This window comes from Arachis hypogaea, chromosome 10 (assembly GCF_003086295.3).
Source record: "Arachis hypogaea cultivar Tifrunner chromosome 10, arahy.Tifrunner.gnm2.J5K5, whole genome shotgun sequence".
Classification (NCBI taxonomy): Eukaryota; Viridiplantae; Streptophyta; class Magnoliopsida; order Fabales; family Fabaceae; genus Arachis; species Arachis hypogaea.
Window position 1 is genome coordinate 94,264,275 of NC_092045.1, and position 13,672 is coordinate 94,277,946.

The 13,672-nt window shown below is 30.6% G+C and overlaps 1 protein-coding gene across 1 annotated transcript; it reads left to right on the plus strand.

The window, feature by feature from the left end:
- The first annotated feature begins 1,764 nt into the window (after nucleotides 1–1,764).
- Nucleotides 1,765–7,527, plus strand: LOC112715974 (chaperone protein ClpB4, mitochondrial). Its single transcript, XM_025767819.3, has 10 exons — nucleotides 1,765–2,235; nucleotides 2,584–2,802; nucleotides 2,875–3,112; nucleotides 3,279–3,474; nucleotides 3,685–3,739; nucleotides 4,291–4,441; nucleotides 4,812–5,120; nucleotides 5,374–5,639; nucleotides 5,720–6,649; nucleotides 6,791–7,527. The coding sequence occupies exons 1-10, from the start codon at nucleotides 1,975–1,977 to the stop codon at nucleotides 7,097–7,099; spliced, it is 2,934 nt and encodes a 977-aa protein (XP_025623604.1). The 5' UTR covers nucleotides 1,765–1,974; the 3' UTR covers nucleotides 7,100–7,527.
- Nucleotides 7,528–13,672: the final 6,145 nt, after the last annotated feature.

A 13,672-nucleotide genomic window follows, 5' to 3' on the forward strand; every position in this document is an offset into this window, starting at 1 on the left:
TATATTAGCAAGAAAGCAGAATCACGTATTGTGACTCTTTTTTTCTTTTTCCCGCCTTAATCTTAATTAATCATTCACACAATATAATTAAACTTTTAATCATTCTAATTTATTGATGAATTAAATTTCTCTTAATAATTGCATTACTAATCTAAAATACAAAAGAAAAAGGTGATACATATATCCAAAAAAGAAAACAAACTTTTAAAAAAAATTCATATTAAAAAGTTTAAAAATAACATATTCAAAAAGAATAGTTATAATATATAAATTGAGATAACAATTTAAATTTCTCTAAAACTAATTTAATAAACTACCAATATTTGAACTAAATTATTTAAATAATATTTAATATATTCTAATCCTTAGATACGTATAGATTAGAGTCATTCTCGTAACAACCAACCGAAATAACATTATAAGATCAAACACTTAGAATCCATACAAATTCAGATTATCTTCTTGTTAAAATTGTCAAGTTAAATTGACTTTTATTCTCCTCAATGACATTGCATTAATGAACCAGAAGGCTGGTAGTTTATGAAAAAAATTACAATATGTTATAAAATTATTTTTAATACAAAAAATTTAAGAGAAAAAAATTTAAATATAGTACCAATCTTTGAATTGCATATTCAAAGTTGGCACGAATTTTTCAAAACTGAACCTAAATTGAGGAAATTCAATCTCATTATATGCTCCACTTGACCACTTCGAATATTTTTGGACAAACGTTGAAAATGTGGAGAGGATGTGACTTGAACTTAACCTACAAAACTCCTTAGAAATAATTGCCTAATCAAAGAAGAATAACAAATTAGAAAAAAAAGAATGCTTTGATTTTTAGATTTAGACTCACTAACCACAAAGAAACACTATATATAGCCTTTAGTAGTACAAAAATAATTATAAAAATTAATTATTGCAATATCAATTTACCACTATATATGAATGTTAGTATCATATTTATAGCAATTAGAATTATAAATTTATGTTTAATTTTTTATATAATTATAATTAAGATATATTTTAAATTAGTATAATTATGCATTATTCATTAAATGCTAATTGTAATATAATTTTAATAAAAATATTTTTTAAAATAAATTTAGAAGAGAGAATAGTACTTTATTTTGAAAAAAAATAAATTCATGAGGAATTGATACCTTACTTTTATTAGTTGGGGGAAAATCCAACTTTAGTATATTAATAAGTATATTACTTTATATAATTATAATAAAAATATTTTTCTAAATTAGTATAATCATGCATTATTCATTAAATGCTAATTTTAATATAATTATAATAAAGATATTTTCTTAAAAATAATTTTAGAAGAGAGAATAGTGCTTTCATTACATGAGAATAGTACCTTCTAAAAATAAAAATATTTTCCTAAATTAGTATAATCATGTATTATTCATTAAATACTAATTGTAATATAATTATAATAAAAATATTTTTCTAAAAATAATTTTAGAAGAGAGAATAGTACTTTCATTACATAAAAATAGTACTTTCTAAAAATAAAGATATTTTTTTAAATTAGTATAATTATACATTATTACTTAAATGCTAATTATAATATAATTATAATAAAGATATTTTTATAAAATAAACTTAGAATAGAAAATAATAAATCTATTTTGACAGAAAAATAATTTCATAAAAATCGACACCTCACTTCTATCAGAGAAACTCAATTTTAATATATTAAATAGATAGATAAATATATTTAAATAACTATTAATTTCATAAATCACTTTAATGTTGGACACAAAATAGGATCTTGGAGGAGTGAAAGAACATTCCAGCATTCTTTCCATAGTGAGCTCCTTTGCCCCTTCCCCAAGCTTCTAGAATCATGTTTTAGGCATCATAACTCATAAATCTTCTTCAAATCAAAACCCAAAACCTCTCTCAGTATCGTACCAAGAAGCTAGCAGCTCAATATCTCCTTGGCTCCCGTCGTCGATGGCAACAAGAAGAACCAAGCCCCTTCTTGCCGTCGCCGTAACCGCCGCCAGAACCTCTCGCAGCCGCAACCTACTATCTCGATGTCGCTCCGCCTCGGCCTTCCCTCATGCTCATGCCACCACTCCTTCAATCTGTTGGCCTCGTACCATCGACACTCTCGACGCCGGCAATGTGGCCTCCGCCAAGTTCCTGTCCCTCTCTTTCACTCGCGGGTTCCATGCCTCTCGTCCCTCCTTCAGCTCCACAGCAAGCTCTCAGGTTTTTCACCAATTTTCATTTTCCTCGGTTTCATTTGAATCATCAATTCACAGTTCACAATGTATTCTTTAATCAACTTCTTTTCAAATGTTAGCTGTAGATAGTTTAGGACGTTGGAATTGGAGGCATTTTTCTTGATGTTATAATGAACAGAAACTTAAATAATTGGATTGTTCATTCTTCTCTTTTTTGGTTGATTTGGATTTAAAGAATTCGTTTGTGTTGCATATTGCTTGACACAAATAAGCTAATGATAGAGTTGAACAGTTGTGTTCACCGAGAGAGTAATTTTCTGAATCTTAAGTTTGCTGATTCCGTTTTATTTTATTTCTTTAAATATTGAATCAGATAACACAGACAGAGTTCACTGAAATGGCATGGGAGGGAATTGTTGGTGCTGTCGATGCTGCACGAGAGAGTAAACAGCAAGTGGTGGAAACTGAGCACTTAATGAAAGCTCTATTGGAGCAAAAAGATGGTTTGGCTCGAAGGATATTTACCAAGGCCGGATTGGACAACACATCTGTTCTACAGGCTACTGATGATTTCATCGCTCAGCAACCAAAGGTGTGATTTATGGTGATATGGTTTTTTGGTTGGTAATTTAGAAAATTCTCAATTGTGGCTTTCGTTCGGTAGGTTATGGGTGACACGACAGGTCCTGTTGTGGGTTCACAATTTGGTTCTCTCTTGGACAATGCTCGAAAGCACAAGAAAGAAATGGGTGATGAATATGTATCTGTGGAGCATTTTTTGCTGGCCTTTTCTTCAGATAAGAGATTTGGGCAACAATTATTTAAGAATCTTCATCTTAGCGAGAAGGCTTTGAAGGATGCTGTACAAGCTGTTCGTGGAAGTCAAAGAGTGACTGATCAAAGTATGAGTTTATGTTCAAAGATTTCTTATCTATGACAATGTTGGGTGGAGAAATTGGTTTATTTTGTAAAACCTTGACTTATCTTTACACTGTAAAACCATTGTTCCTCTGTGATTGCTATTTGTTATTAACATTTTTTTCACTTATTGGAAATAACTCTGGATAGATCCCGAGGGAAAATATCAAGCACTGGAGAAGTATGGAAATGACCTGACTGAACTTGCTAGGCGTGGGAAGCTTGATCCTGTCATAGGTCGAGATGATGAAATTCGTCGCTGTATACAGATATTGTCGAGGAGAACAAAAAACAATCCAGTTATTATTGGTGAACCTGGAGTGGGGAAAACTGCAATTGCTGAAGGGTTTGTATAGTATAATGCATCATTTTTCCCCAGTTGTGTTGTTAAATATGATTTCTTAGTATTATATCTGTATGTTATACTGCATCCTTATTCTTCACTTCGTATAATTTAGGCCTTTTATGACTGTATGTTAATATATGAGTGCAACTGTTTAACATCAGACTTGTTTGATCATTTGATTGTTACAGAAATATTCTTATTCTTTTGCAGATTAGCTCAACGAATAGTACGTGGAGATGTTCCCGAACCCTTGATGAACCGCAAGGTTGGGCTCCTACTACCTCTTCCCTTCCATATATAAACAACTTATGTGCTGTGAGGGTCCACTATAGGGTTGGACAATTCGAGTGGGTTCATGGCAGGGAGCCGTTGGTCCATTAGGCTACATTTGGTTCTGAGACACAACACTGAGAATGAGACACTAAAGACAGAAACACAAAAATTAATGTTCTTATATTTTGTTTTGTGATAAACTATAACAAATTATGAAAGTCTAATTTACTCTTATTTTTTTCCATACAAAAAGTTTAGGAAAAAAATACAATGATAAAAAATATAATTATGAAAATTTGATAGAAATAATGAAATAATGAAAGAAAAATAAAAAATAAGTTGTGTCTCTTGTTAGTGTCTTATAAAATACACTAATTCAGTATCTCTGGACATATGTCTTTGTCCATATCTTATTTGCCAAACATGATTTTGTGTGTGTGTGTGTCCCGTACCTATAAACAAACGCAGCACAAAATATATCATTGCAGTATTCTTGGCTAACTTGGTATTAAATTCTTGCTTCTATTCTTGGGGGTTTTGTAGTTGATCTCCCTTGACATGGGTTCATTGGTTGCTGGTGCCAAGTTTCGTGGAGATTTTGAAGAACGGCTGAAAGCTGTCCTTAAGGAAGTTATTGCATCGAATGGACAAATCATTTTGTTTATTGATGAAATTCATACAGTTGTTGGTGCAGGTTAGTACCTTGCTCTCAGTAAGCCTTTGAGTGTATTTTGTACTTTCTATTTAATTTATAAGAATTCATTTTTTGCCCCTCTCCCTTCATCAGCCCTGATTATTTTACTTATATATATAGGTTATGAACAAATTCATTGATTATTTCAGTCAAAGCAAACCTAGTTTGAAAAATATTTTGACTTTGCTGGACATTTAACCTTTTTGGATAAACTGATTGAACACAAAATATTGTGCAAGTTTGTGCATCATCAGCTTGTATTGACCTTTCAATTCATCATCCATCCTCCTCCTCCTTCTACTCCTCTTTTTTTAAGTTCTGCAATTCCCCCAATTAATATGGTGCTTTTGGTTTATTCATTTACCAATAGGGGCTACTAGTGGTGCAATGGATGCTGGAAACTTGTTGAAACCAATGCTTGGACGAGGTGAACTTCGATGTATAGGAGCGACTACGTTGAATGAATACAGAAAGTACCTTGAGAAGGATCCTGCACTTGAGCGTAGATTTCAACAAGTGTTTTGCAGTCAACCCTCTGTTGAGGATACAATATCCATTCTTCGTGGGTTGCGTGAGCGGTATGAGTTGCATCATGGAGTCAAAATATCAGATAGTGCGCTTGTTTCAGCAGCAGTTCTTGCAGATCGATATATCACTGAACGCTTCCTACCTGACAAAGGTAAGCTGTGACGCCAGAACTTAAATGATAGGGGATGACCCATTAATTTACAATTTAGTATATAGCAGATAGTGCTAACAAGAACAGTATAAATTTCCCTTTCTGAAAGAAAAACGTTATTTCTCTCTTTTAACCTTCACATTATTGTGTTTTTTATTTATTTATTTTTTCTAGAAGCATGAGTGAATGCATGTCTCCCCAACCATCTTGGAAAACCTCCATAGTTTCGAATAACTTAGTTTTTTGGTTTCAGCCATTGATCTTGTCGATGAAGCTGCTGCGAAGCTGAAGATGGAGATCACCTCTAAGCCAACAGAATTGGATGAGATAGATAGAGCAGTCTTGAAATTGGAGATGGAAAAACTCTCTCTGAAAAATGACACTGATAAAGCATCTAAAGAAAGATTGAGCAAGCTTGAACATGATTTGAGTTTACTTAAACAGAAACAAAAAGAATTAACAGAGCAGTGGGACAGTGAAAAGGTTTTAATGAATAAGATAAGATCAATCAAAGAGGAGGTAATGTTTCATCTGTTATGCCATTGCAGTAGATTCTTTAACCTTAACGATTATCTTAAATGTTTCAAACATATATGTAGATTGACCGGGTTAACCTAGAGATGGAAGCTGCTGAGCGTGATTATGATCTGAACCGTGCTGCTGAGCTCAAGTATGGAACTCTGATGTCTCTTCAGCGTCAACTAGAAGAAGCTGAAAACAACCTCACTAACTTTCGGAAGTCTGGACAATCATTACTTAGGGAAGAGGTCACTGACCTTGATATTACTGAGATTGTAAGCAAATGGACTGGTATACCATTATCAAATCTCCAACAGACAGAGAGAGAAAAATTGGTCAAGTTGGAGCAGGTTCTTCATAAGAGGGTAGTTGGTCAGGATATTGCTGTAAAATCTGTGGCTGATGCAATTCGTCGTTCAAGGGCTGGGTTGTCTGACCCTAATCGGCCAATTGCGAGCTTCATGTTCATGGGCCCAACTGGTGTTGGCAAAACCGAGCTTGCCAAGGCTTTGGCTGGTTACTTGTTTAACACAGAAAATGCTCTTGTTAGAATTGATATGAGTGAGTACATGGAGAAGCATGCTGTTTCACGTTTAGTTGGGGCCCCACCTGGTTATGTTGGTTATGAAGAGGGTGGTCAGCTAACTGAAGTGGTCCGGAGAAGACCCTACTGCGTGGTCCTATTTGATGAAATAGAGAAGGCACACCATGATGTTTTCAATATCTTGCTGCAGTTGTTGGATGATGGAAGGATTACCGATTCTCAAGGACGGACCGTTAGCTTCACGAACTGTGTAGTGATTATGACTTCAAATATTGGCTCACATTACATACTTGAGACCCTCCGTAGTACACAAGACGACAAACTTGCAGTTTATGAACAGATGAAAAAACAAGTTGTTGAGCTGGCCAGGCAAACATTTCGTCCAGAGTTCATGAATCGCATTGATGAATATATTGTTTTTCAACCTCTGGATTCCCAACAAATTAGCAACATAGTGGAGCTTCAGGTAGACTATCAGCTAATATTACCTTTATATCCATTCAAACCTTTAGGATATAATGTTGTTTCTTATGATTATCTATGTTATAAATCCTAGTTGAAGACTGTCCAGTTGAGATGAATGTTAATACTCATCTTCTTACCGCAGATGGAACGAGTGAAGGGCAGACTCAAGCAGAAGAAAATTGATCTTCACTTCACAAAAGAAGCTGTGGAGCTTCTTGGGGTATTGGGTTTTGATCCAAATTTCGGGGCAAGACCAGTTAAAAGAGTGATACAACAACTGGTTGAGAATGAAATTGCAATGGGAGTTCTAAGGGGAGACTTCAAAGAAGAGGACTCGATCATTGTTGATGCTGACATGTCTCCGTCGGCCAAGGACCGTCCTGGCCTCAATAGACTGCTTGTTAGGAAGCTTGACAGTCCTGTTGCTGCTGCCATGGTTGCCAATGACTAGTGATTGGATTCAAATGGAGGCTTCATTTAATCACAGGCGATAACATGGTAGTATAGGTGCACACGGTTCAGCTCTTATTTTTATTATTTTAGATGTACCCTTTTGTAATATGGTTACTCTTTTAAATGTTCCTGGAATTATGGGATCTTTTTTTTTTTCCCTTCGGCTCCTCCAGGCTCTTCGCCCTCTTCGTCTTTGTATGCTCAAACAGTCAACACAGACAAACGAGTAGTGATGATCATATTCTCAAAAAAGCGTGATGCAAAAGCAAAAGGAAGCATGCAAAATTCATGGTGATGTGTAATTATCCTTTTTAGGAAATGACGAATCCATAAAGTTATTATCTTTTATCATAGTTTTTTTTTTTGGGACATGAAGACATACGTTTTTGACCACTAATGTATGTAGTGATAATGGTTTGGTTCGAATTCGATACAGAGGGACATACGGTACCGTTTACTTTAGGTCTTATTTCTGATTTTTTTTGGACAGTTATTTGTGATTTTGTATGGTTTGCAAAGTCTGAAATTAAACTTCAAGGTTTCTTTCGGCCCAATTTTTTTTTTCTATTTCGGGGCTTTCAAATCCATTTATTTATATATCTCCATTGTAAGGGTCTAAGTTACGTCCCTATTCAGCTAATTTGTATCTTTTCGGTAGTCCACGAAGCCGGAGCAAAAAATAAAATAGTCCAGCAAGTACACGGACTACTACTACTCTGTAGTCTGTACATGAAGATAAAATGACACCGGACCAAAAACAAAATAATAAAGATAGAAGACAAAGTTGCTGCATAATTTGGCTTCCCTTTTTATTATGATGTAATAATAGTTGTGCACATTATTGGAATAGATTGAAAGTTATATTAGCTTGGTTAAGGAAAGAAAGGGTGCAAGGTTTCACAAGATTTATAGTGCAGACAACATACGTGAGTGACATTAAATGAAAACAGAGAACGTGATGCGCGCAACATGGCTGCAGTGAATGCGATATCTATCCCCATCGGGATCCTTAGTAGAATATGGATGAGCTTTCAAACATTGTCAGTTAAAATTAACAATAAAAAAAAAGTACCGCTGTAAAAGTACTAGTTGTAATTTCTTTTCAAATGTGAATAGGGTAATGCTACGGTGATGATGCCATTTTTTTTCCTCATATGATGAAACTCGTTGGCATAGCTGTAGAGGCGACACGTTTGCTATTTTTTATAGATTAGTGAAGTATTGTATAAAATGAATCAGGTTTGGAGTTAGGTTTGGATTGCTCCATCTGCACGAATTCCTAAATAAAGCCATGTGTTTTTATTTGTTTAAAAAATCTTTTTTTTCATCGAATCATGTAACTCATCTTAACTAACAAATTTTATAATTTTTAATTTTTAATTTTGTAACTATGATACGGGTATTAGAGGCTCAGTTTGTGTTGTTTCAATTTTTTCGTGATTCAGTGTTTAAAATTTTTGCTAATAATTCTATATATCGGTTATGAAATGAAATAAATTTGGATATACGTGCGTAAGTTTTTTTTTGTAGGTAATGTTAATAAGATAAATTAAATATCAAATTAAAGAATTTTTATTAAATAAATAAATTGCACATTTTATTTATTAAAAAAGCATTTAATTTTTTAAATAAATTAATTAAATGTTTTCTGTTTTAGAATACTAAAAAATAATAAAAGTTTTATTTAAAAATATATATAATTTAAAAAATATTTATTAATTTACAAAGTATTTTTTATCTTATTTACAATACAAATGAGATAAATTATATTTTAAATACTAATTTTTTTTAGTTGTTTTATGATCCAATTATATAGTATCAAGTTACGATAAAAAATATATTTTTTATTTTATTTTAAATTCTTGATATCTATTTGCAAACGAAATTTAGTCAATTAAAATTTGACTTATTTTATTTATATTCGATATATATTCATACTTATGTCATTGTCACTATAAATAAAATGTATAATAAAGTGAAAATATATATTTTTTTTAAAATGATATATATTAATAAATAAAACATGTATTATATTTATATATAAAAAACTCTAAATTAAACAATATTATTATTATTATTATTATTATTATTATTATTATTATTATTATTGATAATATGAATATTTTCACACCGAAAAACTTCGCACATACATCTCACTTCTTGGATTTAATTCAATTTAAAAAAAAGTGAAACCTCTAAAATTATTCTACTCAAACCGAAGTTTACTCTATATTATTATTAGGTTTAATTATTTTGTTAGTCTCTAGAATTTCGTCTCTATAATTTTTGTGAATTCTTTTAATTAGGTATTTGTACTTTTTTTCTTTTAATTAAGTCCTTGCATTCATTTTTTTAATTGGGTCCCTATACTTTTTTTATCTTTTATTTGGATTTTTGCACTAAATTTTTTTAGGTGGATCCCTATAAAATTAAATCAACTACTGCTAAGAAAGAGCTAATTGAAAAAAAAATTGGTACAGAGATTCAACTAAAAAGTAAAAAAGTATAAAGATCTAATTAAAAATTTTACGAAATTATAGAGACTAACAAAATAATTAAACCTAATAATAACATAGAGTAAACTTCAGTTTGAACAGAATAGTTTTAGAAGTTTCATTTTTTTTTAAATTGAATTAAATCCAAAAAGTGAGATGTATGTGCGAAGTTTTTCGGTGTGAAAATATTCATATTATCAATAATAATAATAATAATAATAATAATAATAATAATAACAATAATAATAATAATATTGTTTAATTTAGAGTTTTTTATATATAAATATAATACATGTTTTATTTATCAATATATATAATTTAAAAAAAATTATATTTTCATTTTATTATACATTTTATTTATAGTGACAATGACATAAGTATGAATATATATCGAGTATAAATAAAATAAGTCAAATTTTAATTGACTAAATTTCGTTTGCAAATAGATATAAAAAATTTAAAATAAGATAAAAAATATATTTTTTATCGTAACTTGATACTATATAATTGGATCATAAAACAACTAAAAAAATTAGTATTTGAAATATAATTTATTTCATTTATATTGTAAATAAGATAACAAATACTTTATAAATTAATAAATATTTTTTAAATTATATATATTTTTAAATAAAACTTTTATTATTTTTTAGTATTCTAAAACAAAAAACATTTAATTAATTTATTTAAAAAATTAAATGATTTTTTAATAAATAAAATGTGCAATTTATTTATTTAATAAAAATCCTTTAATTTGATATTTAATTTATCTTATTAACGTTACTTACAAAAAAAACTTACGCACATATATGCAAATTTATTTCATTTTATAACCGATATATAAAATTATTAGCAAAAATTTTAAACACTGAATCATGAAAAAATTGAAACAACACAAACTGAGCCTCTAATACCCGTATCATAGTTACAAAATTAAAAATTAAAAATTATAAAATTTATTAATTAAGATGAGTTAAGCACATGATTCGATAAAAAAAAAATTTACAGATAAAAACACATGACTTTATTTAGAAATTTATGGAGATAGAGCAATTCAAATCTAACTCCAAACCTGATTCATTTTATACAATACTTTACTAACGTACAAAAAATAACAAACGTGTTGCTTCTACAGCTATGCCAGCGAGTTTCATCACATGAGGAAAAAAAAGGACATCCTCACCGTAGCATTACCCTATTTCAATATCTGTTTGCATCCCCTGAAAAAAGTTGCTTTTATTTTTTACATTGTAACTCTGTTCTGCAAGAATATTGTATTGAGGGGTGTAATACACCTTTGTGGACCAACGGCCGAAGAAATTAGACGGACAGTTTTTCCTTTAACGCATTTTATATAGTTTTATAAATTCCATTCTCAAATTTGTTATTTTGGATTTATTTTTCTTTAATATGCAAAAAGTGGACCCTTAGACTTAGCATTTTGTATTTTAAAATTTTTTAAATGTCTTAATCTGACCATTTGATTTGATTTACGATAAAAATAAAAAAAATACATCAACGCAAATTGTTCCTTCTTATTTGTCCTGACCTTTAAATTTCTTAACAAATTTTATTTGGTAATTAAAATTTTAAAAAAATAATGTCTATATTAGAGAAAAACACACCAGATTACCATTACAAAGTATTAGATCCAATGTTTATCCGTCTCAAAAGAATCAGCCGAAAAAGGTAGCAGCAACTCTAAGATGATGCAGTGAAATAATCATTGGTTGGTATAAGGGTCCATTGCCATATTACTACTCATGCACAAAATGAAGGCATTGCTCAGTTAGAATGATGATCATTCAAATAGTGCGTGTACTTTTTGATAGTGCGACCACAATGCAAGAAGCACATGCAACTGTATATGAAAGATTTACCGAGTGTAACTCAAAGGCAAAGTGTTTGGAGAATGGTATCTTAGCATAGGAAACATTTCAACTGAGTACCGGTACACCAGTTGTTTTAACTGTTGATCTCAATTATAAAAAATATATATAATATATATTAATTAAAATCAACGGTTAAAATAACTGGTGCACCGGTGCTCCCAGCAGCACTTGAAATGTTTCCCTTAGTATATTTGTAAGAAGTATTCCTCAGCATAGAATTATTATTGAATACTGATGGAAGTGAACAAGTATTAAAGTATTAGTACTAGCATAGAACATTATTGAAGTTGAATGAGTTGGGTGAAAATGGCGCATCCTAATATCCCACCCCACATAATTAACGATATGGTTTAGTTGTCGGTGCTATTGTATGTTGAACCTTTGACCACCATCCATACCTAATGGGTAAAGAAAGTCGAATACAAAACACACATTGAGCTAATCCTGCAATTGCCGGCTCATTAAGTAAAGTACTATAATGGTGCACGTATTTGTAAATAACTAAATCTAAAACCTGTGCAGTTAGGAGTATGTTTTATGTTCATTTATGAGAAATAGAGTACTAGTACTAGTAGTAGTAGCAGTAAATGAGGTGTGGTTACTGCTTACTGATGGGGCACTGATTAAAAGGTGAAAAGGACCCCACAAAGAAACTTCCATCTTCACTGAATCTTAGCTGGCGGCCATTATTAACGAATGGTGACGGTGTCACCATTTTACCTTACACCGCCCCCACCACAATTCCCGGTCCTCACATTTCCCAACGCCCTCCCCTTCCTAACTGCCTTCCTTTCTTCCCAAGCCTTCATCTCTCTCACAACATAAAAATCCTTTCATTAAAAAGAGATACTACTCGGTTGCAATTTGATTTTTAAAATTTTAATTTAATTAATTTAGTCTTAATTTGGTGACAGTTAGAATTTCATCGTGACATTTGTAAGTTTATTTTAAAATGTCGTGAACGATTTTATGATTACACAAAGTCAAGAATTAATGTGAATCATGATTCATGAATGTTAAATTAAAGAATTAAATTCAATGAATTAATTTTAAGCAACATTTGATTAATGACTCTATTTATAGGGGACATTTTACTTTACAGATTAAAGTTGTATAAAGAAAAAATATAAAAAAAATTTATAGTTAATTTTAATTATTTTATTATTATTTAAAATATAAATTCTATTTTTTCAATCTCTCTTTCATCTCATAAAAAAAAATCTATAAACTTAAATTTTTACCATATAATTCACCATTTAAAAGATGGTACATATTTACTGTTTATTTATTAAGATATAAATTTTCAAACACTATAATATATAAATACATATAAAATAAACGTTTTCAATGTCCTTCCTTAAAATTAGGACATTAAGACACAATTTATAAACATAGAATTTGATTTTTTATTCCTAACTATTTTCAAAATTATCAATTTAATTCTCATTTTCTCATCACTTTTTGTTTCTTCCTCCTTCTTTCCTCTATCATTGCTCTTCTTTCTTGCTTTTTCTACTGCGTCCTCTTCCTTTTATCTTTCCTATCTCACTCTATTATTTATTTAAATTTGCCGCCTTAACTCTACCACCATTCAATGCAAATTTGGTTCCATCCTTGTTTAGATCTACAAATTCAGTCGAAAAGCTCAATTTAGGTGAGGTCCCTGGTATTGAGGCAACAGCCAACTATCGTCGTGTTTCCCACCGCCGTCGCATTCCGTATTCTACACTGCCTCCACTTTGCTCCTCCCCATCTGTTGGCTCAATCTTTTCCTTCCCTCTCACCTTTGTTTTTTTCCCTTTTCAATGTTTGCTCCAATTATTTTGATTTTAATTTTTTGTAAAAAATAAGACTGTTTGAATTGATTATTGAAATAAAGTTTTGCTATTAATAATTTGGATTGATGTTGAGGTATCAGTGGTGGTAATGATGGTAAAAGACAATAATAATAGTAATAGTAGTGACAAAAATATTATGTTAAAAAGAATAAAATTAGCATTTAATTTATATTAGTGCATTTTGTGCATTATCACTAAACACATTAAAAAATTGGTAGATATTTTTAAAATAATATTTTCACATGAAAATAATATTAAAAACTGTTAAATAATTTGATATGTTTAACTAAATTATTTAATAATTCACAATATCATCTTTATATAAAAATATTATCATGTGAATATT